We start from the raw sequence: 21422 nt of genomic DNA on the forward strand, positions 1-21422 counted from the left end.
CAGGAACAAATAGCTTGCCAAACCATGTGGTTTTTGGAAATTTGGACTTCATTTTCAGCTTACAACTTTCAGGGGCATCTTGACGACTTGCAGCAGCATAAAAATCTTGACCTGCAAAATATATTTTGAAGTTTTATAGCAGTAGGTTTCGCAGTCCATAACAATGCAGTTGTATTTTTTAATTTAGAATTCATACAACTTCCGAATGCGGGATTTCGCTGTAACATTCTACTTTGCGCCTCGGTCTGGCGCTGTTTGAGCTGTAGAACATCTCAATGAAGCTTTCCGCTTTACCTTTTGTACGAAAAACTGCGATCCCCGTACGGATTTTGCAACAAAACGCGACAAAATCTTGGGACCTCGCGAAAACGCACTGAGGACCTTCCGAGCACTGTTTTTATCACTTTGACCATGCTAACCCCCGCTCCCTGGTTTTCTCGTAACTGTCAGGCCCTATTTGTTAATTTTTTAGCAATTTTACGTGTACTTAAGGCCGGATCATTTATAAACTCGTGCAAAATGGTTTGTCTCGTTTCTAGCTCGGTTGCCATTTTTAACTCAACTAGGAATCAAATTCAAATGAAATTTCTTCTACGTTCAACTAAGGTCATGGTCAACTTATGGTATTTGAATTTCAAAATATTGAATTCGTTTTGGGTAAGTTATAAGCTTCCCAAAGTGTCGCAGTTTTGGTGTGTTCACCCTTTATATACATTCTTCTACCGTATACATAACTTAAATAACAATCTAACTCTTAAAAAATTATTTATTTTTTAACTTCATTTTTAGCCACGCGAAAAAGGGAAAATGCGATTTCATATGTTGCAAAATGCTCAAATGGCTCTAGATTTTCTTCGATACAAAAAAATTAAGTTGGTCAACATTCGCGCTGAAGACATTGTTGATGGAAACCCCAAATTGACACTTGGACTTATTTGGACTATAATTTTACATTTTCAAGTAAGTACTTAAGTATTAAGTAGTAAGTACGAAAGTATTAATATGTATGTATACATAACTTGTGTTGATAATAAAATGGGAATAAGGGTAAGTTGTTGCTGTTAAGATGTTATTGTTCATTAACAGGACTAGCAAAAATATGCTCAAAAAATTCATTTATTATCTTTTTAAATATGTTAAACAGTGAGGCTTTATTTAATTTCTTAAATATTTTTTCATTAATTTCGGAACCACAGTATGAAATTATATGCTTTTTAAATAATCAATCGAAAATGTCCCTCTCTGGTCATTTAAAATTGTTGAATAATTCGAAAATCTTCATTCCCCATATGTAGCTTTAAATAATTGGAGAAAATTTAAATAAACTTAATTCGGCTGGGGACTACTTTCTGGATATTTACTCCTAGTTACGGAGCCACTAAATAATATATATGTATTAGCAGCTGTTGTATAGCCAGGGTTCCTTGCCAAAATTCTGGTTTCTTTTAGTAGAGAGAAAATAGTTCCAACAAAGTCCGAAATGTAATAGTAGGCGAACCCAAGAGGGGATTCGGGGATTTACTCGAGCGCGTCGGATTAACATATGGGGGATATCCTGCATCCTGTTGAATACCTCTGCCAAATCTAAGCCTTCTATGTAGAACCGCGCGCATAGGAGAGCTGATCAGATTAGTAATAAAATTATAGTTTAAAAAACTAAAACCCCGCTATTAAAGTTTCCATTCGTACTGTCAGCAGGTTACTTTAAGAATGGAAGTTTAAAGCAATTCTCATTCGTACTGTCATCAGGTATGTAACTTGAGAATGGAAATCACTGCATCTTTTAGGCGCATCAATGTTACATAGTTACATCCCGAGTTAATAAAAGCGAGGTAAAAAAGAAATTGATTGGTGAATTTACTCGAGCGTCAGATTAAGAAATGGTGGGTTGATTACATGCTGAAAAGTGTGCATTTCAATAACCTGACGAATTGAGCGTGACGCAAGGGATTGGGAGGGTCGCAAACTTGCAAAAAAAATGTTACCTGAAGCAACAGCTGAAGGATAACGGAAAGTATATAATCTGACGATTTCCACATGCCGGAGTATCGAAAATCGTCAAAAAAGATAAGCGCGTGCACTTGCTGGTTTTAAAACTTCTACATATTTTTCTACGAAATTTTTTATTTTTTGATTTGCTTGCTGTTTTCCGTTCATATTGTTTGTCACAATCATGTAAGTATACCCAGCGGACCAAAAGCTCGCAAATGATACCAGCTGCGAGTGAAATGTGAGAATTAATCCAAACAAACTCTCATTAAAGGCTCGTGTGTTGCACCGCTGTATATGTACATATGGGTCTTTCCATGAAAATGTAAACCGAAAATGCAAGCAAATGAATTCAAACGGCTTTATAACTTTAAATTTCGTATTCAGATGGCGGAAAAAGGTTTTGAAAACGCGAAACCGTGGGGAGTAGAACTGAAAAAATGAAATTAAAAATTGAATTTAGTATGTGTTACTAGTAAAAATATTGTATGGGGGAAAAATCTGTCGCCTACGTTATGTCGTGTTGTTTTTTTTTTAATAAAAACTAACCAGAGATAATTTCTATTAAAAAATGGAAGTATTGTAAAGGTATATTATTTAGCGTAGATTAGGAATTTTTAATGAAAAGAAAAACTCCCATGATTCGCAGACTTTCTCATATATGTATATGTGCCTTAAAAACACTTTTTTTTGTCGCGTACGTTATTACTTTGTTTTGAACGGATATTTTCCACATTTTCGAGGCTGCTTATATTTTTCTAAAACATAGTACCCTTGGATTACAACATAACCGTAATCTTACTCCATAAGCGTACGAATGTCGCGTACGGCTGCATGGAAACACTTATATGTAAATATGTGCATATGCGAATCAAAACCTTTATCTACATTAAGTGCGTCTTCGATTACAATTACTTTAATTCCAGTTTCAAAATAATTTGAATTAGGATTGAAATAATCGTAACTCGAAGGAGTATTAGATTAAAATTATATTAAGAAAAATTAGTAGCACATATCAATTAAAAATAACTTTTTTAACTTATGTATGTGAATTTTACTCATTTCTCAGCTAAAATCACTAGGCATAAGAATTTGTATGTAAGAAAAACACGCATTTTTCAGATAATTTTAAATTCGGCAACCTTAAGTTGCATGAAAAATATTAAACTCCGCTCCCTTCTTGCACACTCTTCATATAGTATCTTAGTAAAGTATCACGCAATCATGGGCGATCAAAGCACTCGTAGTGTTACATGACACTTTACTAACTAATTGTTTATACCGACACATTAAGCGCTTTGACCCAGTTCGCTGTGATTCAAAGCGGATGCATAAACCAAATTTCAATACGCTCGGAATTTCAAAAATGTATTGACTTGAATTTGATTTCAAAACGATTTTTAATTTCCCAAATCGGTTAGAAAACATAGAATAAATTGACGACCAAGTCGGACCGGACTTGCTGTATGAGAATAGTTGCACGGATAAAATAATAAGTGTTTACAATAATGTATGTTTGGTTGACTGTGCATCTCAGAAACGAAGTTATTTTTTTAAACCGTCGGATTAAGAATCCGATCCAGATAATCGTCAGATTATGGAACAGGACGACATGGGCATCGAGATAAACCTTCTGTATGAAAATCTGACGCACTCGAGTAAATCCAAATGGCGATTTTTTTTGCACCTTCAAGAAGACACCACGAGCTTGCGTCACATCAGAATCGTCAGATTATTGAATGGCAGGTTCATTCGGGCCTATTTAACATCCCTTGTGTATATCTGACGCGCTCGAGTAAATTTTTGTGTCACCCATTTTTGACCCTTCCGTACGCCCAACCCCACCATGCAAACCGGCTGATTAGCATATTTCCGTCATCAGAAACACGTTTGATTTATTCACTATCAATATCTGACGCGCTCGAGTAAATCCATGCAACTTTTTTTTACATTTTTGGAAGCCACCGGTGGATGGAAAAACATCACACGCCCTTTTTTTCTTCCCATCATATCATCTTCAAAATTCAATAGGTCAAAATGACGCTCGAGTAAATTCCGATTTAGTACCGTGGGCTCCCCTACTGTAAGTATACCATGAAAACAGCAGAAAATTTTGTTCAGAAATGGTACAATATGCCCCCCATCTGTTCACAAAATGTTGATACATGGAAGCAAATCAATGTAAAAACTGGAAATTCCGATTGAATGGCTGTCGGAAGTAGCTCAGGAAGCATCGATTAAGAATTTTAAAAATGGTCTGCTTCATAATGGTAGCCGCTACTCTTCTTCTTCTTATTTGGCGCTGTAACCGCCTAAGCGGGTTTGGCCGAGTTCAACAAAGCATGCCAGTCGTTTCTCTTCTGTACCAGGTTTGTTGCGAATATTCGCATTCGCATTCGCAACCGCGGAAGTTCCGCATAAATTTTAACATTCGCATTCGCAATAATCAATGCGGAGTTTTTGCGAATGCGAATATGGTGCAAGAGCACTGATAAAACGTATATCTGGCAAACAAAAAATTTTAGCCAAATTTTTTTTGGAGATGATACGTTAAGACCAGGGCTGCCGACTTGGCTCAAACCGTGCCATTTTTGGCCCTTTTTTACATCAAATGGCACTTAACATTTCAATTTGGCACTTAGTGCCAAAATGGAAGTTTTCAAAAAAAATAATATTTCAATCAATTTTTGTGAAATCCTTTGCACCTCTTTTTTCAACCAAAATTTTTTAATTTCTAAAGACTATTAAACTGGTTCATCTTATTTTGGCATTGCACTTTTGTTTTAGAAATGTGGTTCTTATTTTATTGCTAAATGGGAAGGATGAAAAAGGATGGCACCATTTTTGGCACTTTTATTTTTCTATTTGGCACATTTTGGCACTTTTTTATCCTCAATATGTCACCTTATAGCTAAGGATAGTTGGCAGCCCTGGTTTAGACTGTCGCCTACGTCGACCTTCTTTCGTAATTTAAAGTCAAATAGTAAGATAATAGTAGATATTTCCAGCGGAAATGTTCAACGGCTGGCTATAAAGAGAGTCGACTATTTGCGCGTTAAAAGATTACCTTTAATTAAGTAAGAATTATGTAACTATCGAATATTATTTGTCAAAGGTCTGTTGAAAAAACTGGATGCATCGCTAGTATTTTTCTACTTATTCTTAAAAAAGTTTAATTTTTTTCTGCTCATAAAACTTATTATTCTTAAGTTCCGTGTTTCCTTTTATTAGTCTTTCAGCTCGAAAACAAAAACATTTATTTTAATGTTGTGTAAATTGTCAAAATTAGCACGCATCGAAATAAAGATGAAATTATATGTAAATAAGTCGACAGCCAAGTTCACAAGCCACACAGCCAAGTTGGCATGTAATATATCGTTAGTATAGTATGGAAAGGGCTTAACTCACTTCGTCGCTGAAATACATAAAGCCGTAACTAACTAAAAATCCAAAATTTACTTTTTGATTGATTATGATGCATTTCATCGAATCATAAGTCCCTACATCGTTTTAGGCAATACAAAAATTTTGGTAGTTGTGGTTTTTTGCATTTCAGCTACTATGTGAAATAGTATTAACGATACATACCGTAAATAGCAGTTATTTTTTCACAACAGTTAAACTTGGCCAGGTATTTTTTAAGTTCGAAATAAAAGTCTTTCCGGATAGTAAACAAACCGCTTATCCAAATTAAACAAATTTGGTACCAAATAAAAGAGGACTTAAATAGATTTTAAACAGAAATATCTATCGAAGGCTACCACTTCTATTTATATATTTTTTTTATAACTTAATACAAAAGAAATGCATATACCTGACCCAAGGTTTGTTCTATGGTAATTAAAAAACATTTTTTCTTTAAATATTTTTCAATAGCTGGCTTTCTGTTGGCTTTCCTCGCTTAAATATTTCAGTTTTAAAGCTATTTAAGTCCTCTTTGNCTTAAATATTTCAGTTTGAAAGCTATTTAAGTCCTCTTTGAGTTCATACCAAGCTTGTTAAATTTGGATAAGATATATTTTCGACTTAAAAATATCTGGCCAAGTGTAGCTGTTGAAAAAAAGTAACTGTTATTTACGGTCCCTGATAGATATGTATGTTGAAAATTTGCGTTCATTCGCTTCAAAAAATATATCAAAACACATTGAGCGCATGGAACGGAACAACAAAACGGATTTGAGGGCTTATGGTACCAACAGCGGTGAGTAATTAATTGGGACTGCCTGCAACAAGGAAAGGCCGAGCTCATCTAACTAATAAAATAAACTAATTACAAGGTATTCATTACAGGCGAACCTTTCCAAGAAAACACCCGGGAACTAAGCAAATCTGAGACCTTTATCGTTCGTGATTCCATAATTCAAATTATTATAAGAAACGGGGTACCTTTTAACAAAATAACAAGATTTTAAACTAATTATGCTGGCAGCCACGACTTTCAAAACAGAATTTTTTTCGAAGTTTTCATTCCTAGAAAATAATTTATTTGCCATATCCACATATTCACAACCTCGCTATAAGCGCACATTTTTTAAACCAGTCACAGAAGACAGGATTAAAAATGAATTACAAAAACTAAAATCGAAAAACGTTCTCCAAATTCTGAAACAACCAAAACAATTGGTGCTCCAAATTGGAACATAACGGTGTTTAAACAGCGATCTTGCTAGGTGATGCTAGATTGTGAAGATGAAAGTCAGGAGGATACATCCGACATTTGCAGCCCCGATGCAATTCCCAAAAAGGAATTGTTGCACCGCAATAAAAAAAAGATATAAAAAAAGATACTGGTGCAGCGTCAATCGAAAAGAATCTACAATTTTGTCAAGTTTCAAGTTTTTCAAGTTTGTCGCCTCAGTTATTTAGTGGCGCAGGTTTGATTTACGATCCGTTAGGAAACAGGCTGTAATCTGAAAAGGCAGCAAAATTACTCCTTCTACTAAGTAAAAAAACATTATTATAAATTAATAACTTTTGCATTTCTAATTACCTAAATGCCCTAATGTACTCACCAAAATTATTTCTTAAACATATTTGACATCCGCATTCGCATTCTTATCCGCGGATGTTAGTTACCACCAGCGGGTTCCGAGGTGAATACTTTCAGAGCTGGAGCGTCGGTGTCCATTCGAACGACATGGCCAAGCCAGCGGTGCCTAGATGTGTTACTCTAGGTTGGCTAATAATGAGGATGTGTTGCATAATATCTTGTTCTCTTCAAACCCTCTCATTAGTAGTATGCGTGTGAAAAAAAAAATAAATACAAATACATGAAATAGCTGCCAGAAGCACGGGAAATGCTCCTGCTTTGAGTGAACGAAACTATAAATTAATTTCATTCGTATTGAAATATAAGCGAAATATAGCGTTTTTGACATTTATTTAGCTTTATTATATATTTAAAAGTGTTGTACGTTTAGTAAAATACTAAATATGAATAAAAACTCTATTTTTAGAAAAGTAAATAATTTTTTGTCTAATTTAAATAAGAAATTAGAATATAAATGAAATAAAAATATGTTCGTTCATTAAAAATAAGTACATATTTCAGAAGTTCCATAACAAAACGCAATAATTCCAGTTTTAATTTTTTCCAGGTTTTTTGGACAATCTAATTCTTAATTTTATTATATATGTATGTGTTAACTATTAAAGGTTGTGAGAACTTTTGGGCTAAACCATTTAAATTACCTTTAAAACTTATTCTAAATTACCTCATTTTTCGATTACATTTTCTTAGCTCCTCATTTATAAAAACGTTATCCCTTGTGTGGTAGGCGGTGCTTGCGGGGGCGTAGTTTTAAGTCCAACTTAACCATTTTTAGCGGATGGAGCTTGTTTGCTAAGGTCAATACCCATGCCGAATTTGGTTAATCTCAATTAAGTGGTTTTTGAGATGCAAATGCTTAAAAAAATGTGGGCGGTGTAACGCCCCTTTCAAAATATGATCCTATAACTCCGTTTTTACTTCAAATATGTTCTCATGTATATAGTTTTAGCATTCTAACTTTATTTCTTTGGAAAATATTGCAATTTAAACGATTTTCGAAATTACCGTTATAGGGCGAGTGGCCGTATTTGTAGACGGCTTAGGTTCATTTTCACCATCACCATTTACTAGTATTCATCAAACAAGCTCTACGGCCAACTTTTGTATTCATAATATGATTTTGATATAGTACATACATACCTATTTCATTCGATTTTAAAAAGTGAGGTGCCAGTTTACAGGGCTTGGCGTGCAGATGTGCAATAAAGTTTTATTGTTTAGAAAATACTTACCCCCTGTTAAAAATTGAATTAAAATTTTTTAATAAGCTAAATGAATTAGATATTAAAATATGGGTATCAATCAAAATAGTTTTGAAAATTCTTTACTTCTAAACTACACGTAGAACGTTAGCGACCTGTTTAAATTAACGTATGCGGAATGAAATACGCACAATTTCTAAGCAGATTAAAAAGAAAAACTATTGTAAACACAGAAGTCAAACCAAGTATACCAAGATCTACTGCGCAATCTTAGCTAGCTCTCCACTAAAAATTACCTCTTTGTATATTATAATGCTGAAATAATTTCCTTGAAAGCGAGTGAACTCTGAAAATTGCTTGTAAATTTGGTATACCGAAACTCAATATCACGAAAAGTAACGTGAGACTTAAAAGAAAAAAAGGTCGGCTTTAAAGAATAGGAAAACACTAGAAGGAAAACCCACGAGTGCGAAAAAAGATGTTTCACATAGCAGCGAAATGAGACCGTAACAAGAATCATAAATTCCTTGATTTGTCTACAAAATCACAGCGTATAATGACAATAAAGTGCAAAGTATGCGAAAAAACATTAGATACTTTTCAAGAGCCAGGGATATAGTCAAATATGTGCAAACCACTCCACCCAAGATTTTTTAAACGTTGCAAAGGAAAATTAAAAGCTGCTATGAGCGCTTTACCGAAATTTGCTTGCACCATATTCATTTCAGTTGTGTAGAAAGGATTAGGGAAATATTTTTCATTGGGGACCCATAAAAGGACACCTAAATATAACTATGAACTAATTATCGTCTAAATGGCTTAAAAAATAATAACTCAAATTGGGACAGTAAAGTCCCAAAATAACATTTTTGAAAAAATCCTCCGCACTATGCCTGAACACTTAAACATGCCAATCGTTACGGACATGAGTCTTTTCTATAAAAATGTTTCTTGGACATTTCGACAATATCTAAGTGAGTGGGAAAACAATATTTGTTGCATCCTAAAGTATAGCTCTTTCTTTTTAATGCACCAGTTCGTATTTCATTCCGCATACGTTATTATTTTTTAAATCCTATTTTTATTCCCATCTGTGATTGTTACATTTAACAATTGATTTAGGGTAATACATACTTTAATAAAATGAAAAAATTAAATTCAATTTAGTTAAGGGAATAAGGTAACGGAAATATGTATAGTATAACAACATGGGTGTCAGACGAAAGAAAAAGTTTGGCATATTTAGCAAAAAATAAGTGAAGCATAAAAAAATTACTGAAACCTTTAAAGTTAATTTAGAGTCAAGTATCTAATATAAAAGAAACATATCACTCATTGGCAATATTGGCGCGTAATCATTGATTTATACTTGGCCAAGGACTATCATTTCAGCATTATTCCCCAAATCATTTTGGGGAATTTACATACTGTTACACCCGCAAAAATATGTGACCGCGAAAATAAGTTTACGCGACCTTCTTCCACGTCAAATATTTTAACGCGTCTTTCTTCGCCGTCAACTATGTTAAGAGTCTTTCTTCGCTGAAGTTTTTTTATGCGTCTTTTTCGCGGTCAAGTGACAATATACATAAATGTTTTATAATTTAATTAAATTCCACTTTACAAACAAGTAGCGACCCTATTCAAAATATTTGCAAGCTATGAGCTTAAACCTCTTTCTCTGAGTCCCATCCGTATATATGGGCGATTCCAGCGAAAAGTCTGCCGCATAAAAAAATAAAAGCCCTATATCTAACTTATTTTTTGACCGATTTATAATATGTACTGGTTATGTAAGCAGAAGCATTTTTGCCAAATATGGGCTCGTTGGGTGGCGTTAGAGTCGAGATAATTTGATAACCCGTATGTATGCTCTGATTTGTTACACATTTGGCATGTATAGTTGATACGTAATAAGACATAGATTTGCAAAAAACGGAGCCGCTGGTGGCGGTGATATTGAAACAAAAAGTACGCTCGACATAAAATGCATAGTATGCTCTTCTCGTTAAAAATTGTTTCAAGAACAATATTAACAAAACTTTTTCAATGGAAATTTTAGTAACGTAACGTGACGTAAGATAATTCAGCTGTTTAAACATACCGCAGAACAGATTTCAACATTTAAAAAATCGGAAAATTAACCTTAAACATTTCCAATATTACTACAAAAACTTTAAAACAAATAGTCTTGCCCAATTCGCAAAGTTTTACAACTTTATAGCCCAAGTCAAAATCCACTTCTGCTTTTCGTAATGTCACGCCAGCGCCCATGTTTACTAATATCTTTATATTGCTACTACCAATAGTTGTATTTTTTTTAACATTTTGTCATACGAGCGTCACGTAACGCCAGTTTGGAAATACCCATACCTTGATACATATTTCAATAACCTAATGCCCTTTAATTCAAAACGAATTTGATTTTTTAAACATTTGGAAACCCTCAACTCTTCAAAATCCTAATCGATTGATACCCATTCTTTAATAACTCATTTAAATTATTAAATAATTTGAATTAAATTGTTTACCAGGTGACAGCACTAAAAAAAAATTAAAATAGCCTTTACTATACATCTACTTTTTGAAAATCGATCGAATGGTTCAGATCTAATGGCATAACATGAAATAAAAAAAAAATCTTTGATGTATTCGCCAAAAAACGCATTATTTCGCAAAGTGCCTTAAAATTGCACATTTTTTTTTATTTTTTAACAGATTCGATTCATATAATAAAAAACATGCTTTATAGATTTACTACTTTAAACGTTAGTATTATTTTTATTTTCAACAAACGTACAACGTACATTTTAATAAAAATATTTTTTTTTTGCAGTGGTTTAAGCAAGTGTAAATCGAAAAATTAAAAGTTTAACTCATAAGTTGTATTTTTGACAATTTTTTCATGTGGCTCTGACCAAAATATTTGGTTTGAAATATGTCGAGGTCGGATTTACTGCGTGTTATTAATTTTATTCAAAAATTGTGGCCGGAGCCTTGATAACGGATAAATTACCTTTCCAACAATACCTACCACACTATATTTGAAAGAACAAAATTTTTAATTTTTGCCTGCGACCTTGGTGGAATAATAACAAGGTGTTGTCAGTAACTTAACCTCACTTTTTCGGCAGGTCTATTCCGGTCACGTATTTTAAAGTAGTGGAAAAGGTACTAATTATTTACTACTATTAATCCGTTGGTGCATACTATTTCAAATTAAATGTAGAAAATTGTATAATTGCAGGCTTATAAGCCTGAATATATGTTTGTATCAGCAGCTCCACGCAGCTTGGGCATATAGTGTAACTTTGAAAAAGTAAAGGTCGTAAACTAAGGCAATTTCCTATAAGACTGTAAATGATTTTTTAAATAGATTAAAACACATACACATCGATAATATAAGCGAATTCCTAAATTAGCCATGCAGCCACTAATCTAGTGTATCAGTAGTCCATTTGCCTCAATATTATGACAATGCAGCAAAAGTTATTTAATATAAAAAATCGCCTTTCCATACGATTTTTGTGTACGTCTTTTTCCATTGATAACCACACTGAGGGAAAAAAATATTAAAATCAAATAGAAACGTAATTGATCTTACTATAAACGTCAACGAAAGTGCTGTATATTGGTAAATATTCAATTCAATTACGCGCATAGTTGATTTGGCATTAAATACGAAATAACTCGAATTGAATATGACATTTTTTACTATATAATATTTGAGAGAGATTTGAATACGAAAATTTTGTTTTCAATTAGATGATATTCAAATCCTTATCAAATATAAAATATTAAAATTCACTACATTCATATTTGATAGTGTTTTGAATATTTAAATAGTATAATTAAATTTGAAAATAATACAATTTTCTTTGCTAAAATATTTGTTTTTTTTATGGGTTTAGAAAGCATTTTATTGAATATAAATATGCATGCATTTACATTAACGCTCTTACGAACTAAGCTTAAAGGTTATTATATCTTATAAAAGTTCTCCCGCCGATTACAGAATGCAAATGCATCGGACGTGTAGTAAAGTCTTTAATGTTTATTAATGTTATTTCATTTAAAGCAGAACCAACTTCGTATGAGCAAAAGTGTTTATTAAATAGTTTTACTTGTATAGCTTTTGATAATATGTAAATATTATCATCGCAATATAATATTAATAATATTTTGAATAACTTAAAATTACTATTCAAAATACCTACATATGAATCCTTTTTATATTTTAAGTTACCATACAATATATATTTGGACACACATACATTTTCAAAATCAATTTTAAGATTTCCTGTTATATATTTGAAAAAATCTTTTTCTTTCAAATTGTCTTTATAAAAATGTTCATCTATATCAAATAAAGTTGGTAAACCAATTGAAGATTTTTGCAAAATTGAAGAAAATTTATAGCTTGTTTTCAGTGCAATTGTTTTTGTGCAATTAAGGCGAGATGTTACGTTTTGAAAATAAATTTTACTTTCTTCATGCTTAGCCTCAAAACTCATACCCCAATTGTACCTTAATGGGCCTAGCATTTTAATCGTTCTCGGGTAATGAAGCATAAAATGATGCTAGGGTTTAAGGCCTCCATAAAGTTTGAAATACAGCCTGTGGTGCTTTTTTATTAATTTTTCTAAACTTTTTATATCATCCTCTGTCAATTCCATTTTGTATAATAAATCCAATATATTTACAAGATAGATTAATAGTGTCCAGTATTTATTGTTCATTGGAATAAGATCACCTAACCCTAAATGTTTCCGACCTCTAGCTCTCCATACGGAAAAAGATTTTTTCTGTTGTTAATAATGTTAAGAGAAAGAATTTCTCTTCTATTAATGAGGACAAAATCTTTGTAACATCGTATTTGCAAACCCCTTCGAGCAAGTCATGCATTATGTCAAAACAACAATTTTCTAAAACATGATAATGGTCGAGTCTATTAAAAATACACTCCTCCGCAACACCTGAAATAATGCCTTCAAATATATCGGCTGCATAACTTTCTTTTGTCCTAATAGACTTTTCCACGAAATCATGTTTAGTTTCCTCTTAGAAAATCCTAATACCCCATTAAGAGCAAGATTATCTCCAAGTACTGCTGTCAACAAAAAATTTACAGTTTTGTAAAACTATTAAATGCTAACTCATTTCCATATTTCTTTAAATTCTGCGTAGCTATAAAAGCAGTATGAAATATAAAGTCAAGCTTTGAACTTAAATATTGAGGGAATGTTGGAAAATTATAGTAGCAGCCACAGATGTAAAAAGTGTGCGTTCCTAGCGCATTATTTACTTGGAAATCGTCGAAATATATATTGTATGGTATTACTATTTCATTTGAAACACAAGAAAGTACTGCTCTTTTAAAAACTGTGCCACTTACAATATTACAAATGTTTTTGTTATTAAACAGTTGCATAGTATTTGCAACTAAAATATCTAATACGCCATTTAATTAAAAAAAAGATTTAAATTGAAATAATAATGGCATAATTTCAATAGTTCGCTTTTTTTCTGACAATGTTAGAATACCTTTTACAATATTTTCTGCTATTACGTTTTCAATAATAATAGTCTTAGGACCCTGATACCTATTTTTTTTACTTAAGTGTTTAATAATAAGATATTGTGATGATATGTTTTCAAAGGCATTGCTGCAAAAATTGGAAAGAAGTTCTAACTCTGAAGTTAGGTTCTGCCTTGTTAAACTCTCTCTTTTTGCAACGTTGTTTAAACATTCTGAAAAATTTGAAAAGATTTTGCGAATTCATTTTGTACAAATAGTACATCTTTTCTAGACATAGAACTTTTTTAATACAATTTTAATGAAAATTACAATAAATTGTTCGAGAGCTTCGAAAACAATGTATTGTAATCTTCATTTGAAACTCTATATTCCTCATGTACTTGTACATTTAAATTTTCAATAGCACATGGCTGGGTTAATTTTTGCTGTATTACTTCATTTGCTGAGCTTTCAGTTATATTTTTACAAATCTCTAATTTTTCATTCATATGTTTTTGCAAATGGTTTTTGAAATTACCGAACGATGCAAATAATTGTTTACAATTACCAAAAGTACAAATCTTTGTATCACTTTGCTTAAGAGAGTGATATGATTTTAAATGTGCTATATAACAGCATGTTGTTTGAAACAATTTTTTACATAAAAAGCAAATCATATTCAAATATACATATAAATATTATTTATTTTTGAGGTAATTTACAAGCGATACCAGAGCAGGTGTTTTTATATCTGACGTTGTTTCGATCTCAAAGAAATATCTCTGAATAAAGGGGATACTTTAGATTTAAAACTTGAAATATTTTAAAAGTACAATCCAGACTTTCAATAAAAGAGTCAAACTTGTAAATGATTTTATCAATATAAGCAAAAAAGGCTTTAGGTGATAAATATGTTCCCTCCATTATTATAAAAGGTTGAACTGTAAATCAATTCATATAACATTTGTCAACCTAATTTGAATTTCTTCATGAACTCTTGCGCGTCCAATGTTGTAGCTTTTGCTTTTGATGCTCCTGACGTGTTGTGGAATCTTGCGGTTGGAGGTAGAATTGAATGTATTAGCGTTGTTAGCACACAATCTTCAGCTTCTAAACAAGGAGAAAAATACATGTTTACTCAAATTTTTTAAATTGTTATTTCAATATATTAATAATATTAATAATAGATTGGCGCTTACACATATGTTAGTGTTTGGCCGAGCTTCTCCTCCGATTTGTGGCGTGCGCCTTGATGTTGTCACACAAAGCGGAGGGACCTACAGTTTTACGCCGACTCCGAACGGCGATTGTATTTTTATGAGAAGCTGTTTTTCATGGCAGAAATACACTCGGAGGTTTGCCATTGCCTGCCGAGGGACGACCGCTGTTAAGAAAAAACCTTTTTTTCTATATTTTGCGATGTTGCTTTGACCAGGGTTTGAACCCAGGCATTGTGGAGTGGAAGCGCGCACTGCTTACCACTACACCACAGCGGCCGACGAATAAAAACTAAGCAATTGCTTTTCTTTAAAATTATTTGAATAAATCGAGTAAAAGGTCTTAAATTTTAAGAAAAATAAATCGCTTGGTTTTTATTCTTAAGGCACATTATTATCCGCTTCTAAAGCTGAGATCCCACGATTGCCGCAAATGGACCAATCTGGAACAATTTTTATTGTGCTGTATTGGAGCACAATAAAAAAATTGTCCCAATGAAATTCTGTACAGTCACACGGTTGCCTCTTTTTATACAACTCTCATTGCCGTAAGTTGGCGAAAAGCAATATAGTGACAATAATTGCCCCAAACTTATCACACGATTGTTCGAGCATGCGGCAATTGTTACCTTGGCACCTTTTAACCTTTAGGTAGCGATATAATTTATGGCGTACTCGGACCAAGATTCCAGAAAAGTCTGCCAATGGGCTCGTACTCTACCATATTTCAGGCGGAAGTCTTCCCAATCGAAGTCTGTGTTCGCGAATGTCATCGTAGAAGGCAAATGAGGCCAGAATGAATATTATGTCGGACATTCAGGCAGCGTTAAAGGCCTTAGAGTCTTTTAAAACGGCATCGAGCCTTGTAAACTCTTGAACCACCAGCGAGCCCAGAATAGCGTCACGCATGAAGGGTTTGAAGGCAACGAAAGGGCTGACTGTCTCGCAAAGCGTGAAGCTCAAATGCGTTTGCATGGTCCCTAGCCTTTCTGTGGTACATCTAAAGGATACACTGCAGACCTACTTAGGATCTAGCTGAGAATAATTGCAAATTGCCTACTGGCGGAAGTCAAAGGGAGTAAGACAATCAAAGATATGCATAACTCTTTCCCAGCAGGAACTCCAAAAGACACCTTGAACTTAGAACTCTTGCTGGCAACCTGACAGCACACTGCAAGTTAACGTACGGTTTTAATTAAATGGGTCTTTCTGTAGAGACGGACTGTAGAGTTTGTCGGCTGGTGAAAGAAACCCTGTCCACGAAGCATAAATCGTAGATTGATACACCTTGGAGAACGATTGCCTTCTGCATCTAAAATTTGGAACATGGCCTCATCCAAAGTGCTGAGCGTTTTAAATAGCCTAAGGTTGGAATGATTACAATTTTGATTTAGCACAATATATCTTCCTAGGTCGCAGCGCGGGTATCTTCGACGTAATAATAATAATATCGTCACTAGACACGAATAAAGAGCTCGGAAAAACTCTTTGGGGAGTTCTGGGGAATACTGTTGCACTCGAAAATATTGTTGACCACGAACATAAGTTTATGGGTCTTTCTTCGCAAAGAGGTTAACGCGGCTTTATTTGCCGTCACCTATGTTAAGAGTCTTTCTTCGCCGAAATTTTTGTACGCCTCTTTTTTCGCTATCAACTTTTGAGCTCGCGTCTTTATTCGTATCTAGTTACGATATGTAAGTATGTATGAGTACAGAGACATATGTACATATGGATACGTCTGTACAGTAAAAAGAATAGTTATACGCAGCTAATTTGTTTTTATTAATCTAGTTGTGTTTTAGTTTTACTAGTTTATGTTAACTATGTTTTTAAACAATTTGACATCGAAAACAAATATTAAAACTCAAAAAAATGTTTGGTAGGTTTTGGTTGGTTATGGTAGGAAATTTTGGTAGGAAACAAAATTTGTCTGTTGCAACGCTGTTGCTGTATGAATTTTTATTACGCTAACAATAGTGGTATCCACCAAAGTGAGCAAGTGGCCTGTCAACGGTCGTTGCTTGATTTGGTGAATACAACTAATAATGCGCAAAATTTTCATAGGAGCGCAGGGTGATAAAAAGCAGCCACGCAGAATTATTCCTTCGACGCAAAGCGCTTGTGGAAGCACGAAAGCCGTTTGCGTACACTCATATATGTATATGTACATACATACATAAATATGTATGCATACTTGTACTTTTATGCACAAAGGGATGCAATTCTATCGCTTTCACATGCATTATTTTCATTAACAAAATACACTAGCACTTTCAATAACAATGTTTTTGTAAAAAATGTACATGATATACCTGCTTATTTCGCCAAGCAAAAAGCTTTTCGCGGAATTCGGCTCTTATTCCCACTTTTCTTACAGCGTCGGCGATATCTCCTTCGTTCAACTAAGATAAATGGCGAAATTCAATGCCAGCCTCTAGAACAGTCAATATTACATGTTTTTATAATAAATATTTTATACAAATTTCTTCTACTTACCAGTGAGTTCTTCCAGCAGTTCATCCAAGTCAAAACTATGCAAAATTTCTTTTAATTTTTCAGACATTCTTTCTTCTCCATCAAGCACAAGCTGCTACAAAATCATAACGGTATAAATGAATTACGCACAAACAAAACAATTGTTCGAACTACAAAACGAGTGTTCGGAGGACTGTAACTCGATTTAGGAGTAAGTCTCTTCAAAAATCGGTGTAATAAAAAAATTGTCGTATAAAACTATGTTCACATATCAATATTATCCCAATCAAAGCTCGCTTTTTAATCACCCCGTTTACACAGACAAATCTCAGATTATTAGCCGTAAAATTTGTTGTGCTTGTTATTCTCACATCTCAAGGAAAAGTTATGTTTCTTCTCTGTGCCACCGTGATCAAGTTTTTATGCTATAATAAGCAATTTAAATATATTTTAACTTAACATTTTATTAAAAATACCTTTACAAACCTCTTTTCCTTGCTAGCGCACATTTTTGTTTACTTTTACATTTGGCATTTCTCCTTTTTTTGCAAAAACAATCGATAAAACTAGGATGGACACCGAAAAGTTATCGGTTTAATCTGAGATTCTTTTATAATTACAGATTAACAAGGGACGAATTTTATATGGCTAATCTCTTGTTATAATTACAGATTGGGGTGTTAAGCTCGAAAATGAGGATAATCTACTTATATGTGAACCTAGTATTAGATTTGCATTTTTATTTTCGCTTTCATACGAATCAAACATTTTTAAATTTTACATGGGACAGATCTTATGAGCAAGTAATTCTTCTATTTAATTGCTCATGTACATGCTTCTAAAAAGCGCTCTGAAACTTTTACTGAGTTGCAGGAAATACTAAATCACTTAAACTTATTTTCAATTGACGTAAAAACAAAAACGCGAACCAATGTAAGAATAATGTGTTGCATATTTATGTAGTTGTGGGTATTTTATATAAAAGAGAATATGTATACATTTCAGATCTTAAAAAGAAGCATAAGGCCCTGGACCTTTTCTGCTTTATTTAAACCTCTTTCTAAATTTATTTTTTTAAACACTTAATTAATTGCAAAAAACGGGACCAATAGGCCCAGAATGTAAGCGAAAAAACGGCGCAGGTTTTAAATCCGGAGGAGTAGATTTAAAAAATTAAAGAAATCGGAGTAAATCTCCATTAATCGGAGTGAAGTCCGAACGTGATGCCAACATCTTCTTCAGTGTTGCCATTTTAGCCGTTTTCCGGCTAGATTTAGCCGGTTGCGATAGCAAACAGCCGGAGAAGTTTCGTTTTAGCCGGCAGCCGATTTGTTTACCGTTTAAAAAAAAATTAGCCGTGTTTTAGCCGATTTTTCTATTTGCCTTATTTTCTTATTTTTTAAACAAACTTTTTTTTTGCTGAGAACTTATTTAAATACCAAAAACCGATGGCCAACTTGAATTAAAGGAAACAACACTGAAATACGTCAAAATGAAAATAAAAGTGCACAAATTTCTATGTAAAGCAAAACTCTGGGAAGAAAATAGGTTTGTTCGTCGAAAATCTAGCTGTATATCACACTCGATATATCAAGTAGTAAGAAAAAATGCTCCCAAATCCTCTCTCAAGTAAAGAAACTTGCAAATTTCTACACGAACGCAAATTTGCAGGAATTTTCAAGTTTCCCGGCCACCTAGTGTCCTCGGTTGCAGTTCAAACATAAGAAATTTTTATAGAATTTTTAAAAATCTTTCAGGAGGGGAAAAAACAGGATCTACATTAGGGCGGGTCAATTTGTATGGATCGATTTTTTTCGACATTGTTCCTAGCATATTCGGATTCTTCATAAAATTCTAAGAAAAAAATTCCTCCAGACCATAGCTCTAAAGTTAATTTCGAGCCTGCGCATTTTTAAAAGAAGATATCTTATATATAAAAATGAATTGCTGTCCGTTAGCCTCGCTAAGACTCGAAAACAGCTTCACCGATTTTAATATTTTTATTTTTTCGGTTTGTTTTTTATAATATCCGGATGGTTAAAACCAGAAAAAATAGACGAGTTGCCACCTGTTTAAAAATTTCAGTATAAGTAAATTAATTACATAAATTAGATATTGCAATATGGGTGTCAAAAGAAAGAGGTTATGAAGGCTTACAGGCGAAAATATTTTTGAGGGGGGTTGCCACCTGTTTCAAAATTGAATTAAATGAAATTGATAAGATAAATTAAATATTGCAATATGGGTATCAAATTAAAAAGGTTTAAGAAGGCTTACTACTGAAAATATTTTTGAGTCGAGTTGCCACCAATTTCGAAAATTTAATTCAATTAAGTTAATAAGATAAAGTATGTATGTATTATAATATAGGTGTCGAACGAAAAGTATTTGAAAAATTATTGATTAAGAAATATTTTCTATAGGCCTGCCACCTACCTGAGCGGTAAAAACTAAAAGCCATACTCGCAAATATTATTCAAAGCTTTTGAGGCTCGCATCAATGTGGAATACTGTAACTCCGTCAAGTTAGTGTTTATTGATGGCAAACAAAGTACTATCATGTTTGGCAATGTTATCACCCCATCGAACAATGCACTTAGCCTCGATATATCGAAGTATTAGCCGAAGCAGTTCACACAAATGTTCCACAATTGAACTAACAAAAAAATATGGCCTATGAATCTTTTATAGAAGCTGTGAACACTGGAGTAAAATTTAAACAAAAAAACAAAACCGACTTCAATTCTCATATACAAATTTAAGTGTACCATTATTTTCTTCGTGGCCCAATTATCGGATCTACACTCAATTAGTAGGAGACTACCTCTGAGGAACCACCTTTCCTTTCAAAAAGAATTATAGAAAACGGATAACGTAGTCCAAAGTTACGCGGTAACATACATAAAAACATATTCCGACGAATTGATAAAATATGCAGATTAATATTTAATAAAGTGTTACGGATATATTTTTTTTAATACAAACCTGTGCTTGGGAGTTTATTGATACGAAAAATTAATTTCTGATATCTATTTTTTATTGAAAGAACCGCAAGATTGCACTACAAAGCAAATTACATATTTTTTACTATTGTAACGGGAGAAGTTACTGTATGTATTTTTTTTATATGTACAGTGTCGAACAAAAGTTTTTAATTTATTTCCGATAATTTTTTATAAAAACATAGTTCATACTTAATGTGGCCAACCGTACTTCTTTCGGAAATACAGTACTTCCTTTTTCGCTCTTGTACTTTGTACTTCGAAGTACAGTCAAATGTACTTATTTGCGATATTTTGTACTTCAGGATGAAGATTTTGTAACCAGTTAGCGGCAATTTTCGGATCGCTATCGCACTTTTTGACGCATGATATAAATGTTTTTGCGTCTAAAAGTGCGATAGTGATTCGAAAATTGTCGCTAACTGGTTTCAGAATCTTCCCCCAGGTCCTGTAATTCTCCGATCTTCTGGACGATCGTCACATGGTCTGGGCGATAATTTCCTTGAAACCATTAAAGTCGCCGCGGACGATGGCATCATACCTGCACAGTAGCGAAGGACTCTGAAGGTGTCGTGCGATTGGTTGGATCCCATTTATGCGAACTGCGTGAGGACCGGGTACATCCCGAAGGTTTGGAGTTCAGCCCGAAGGGCGGAAAAAGCGCACATGTTTCCCCTAAGTATTTTAGGTCAATCAGTCCCTCTTTGTTTTTGCTAAAAACTCTAGAGAGACTAATAGACCTCTGCATAAGAAGCGCGATTGCTTGTGACTGTCTTTCAAGAGCTCAGTATGGTTATTGCAAGAAGAGGTTGGTGAATATCGCCCTGCTTACATTGGTAAAGTGGTCATAGGAACTTTTCACGCATAAAGATTATGCAGTAGGGGCCTTCTTCGATATCGAGGGGGCCTTCAACAATGTCACACCAGAGGCAACAGTCGATATAAATATTCATAATCAGGGGGTCGAAA

General features: G+C 33.5%; 1 protein-coding gene across 13 annotated transcripts in view; it reads left to right on the top strand.

The window, feature by feature from the left end:
* shot (dystonin-like protein short stop) overlaps positions 1-21422 on the top strand; it is an 852754-nt gene that overhangs the window by 182552 nt on the left and 648780 nt on the right. For all 13 annotated transcript variants that reach the window (XM_017608278.1, XM_017607978.1, XM_017608395.1 and 10 more), the window contains one exon: positions 790-960. In XM_017608278.1, the coding sequence (XP_017463767.1) occupies positions 790-960 (171 nt within the window). The remainder of the gene's footprint in view (positions 1-789; positions 961-21422) is intronic.

Source organism: Rhagoletis zephyria, unplaced genomic scaffold, assembly GCF_001687245.7.
Source record: "Rhagoletis zephyria isolate East Lansing unplaced genomic scaffold, Rhagoletis_zephyria_1.1 Rzeph_scaffold_00007, whole genome shotgun sequence".
In the NCBI taxonomy this organism is placed as follows: domain Eukaryota; kingdom Metazoa; phylum Arthropoda; class Insecta; order Diptera; family Tephritidae; genus Rhagoletis; species Rhagoletis zephyria.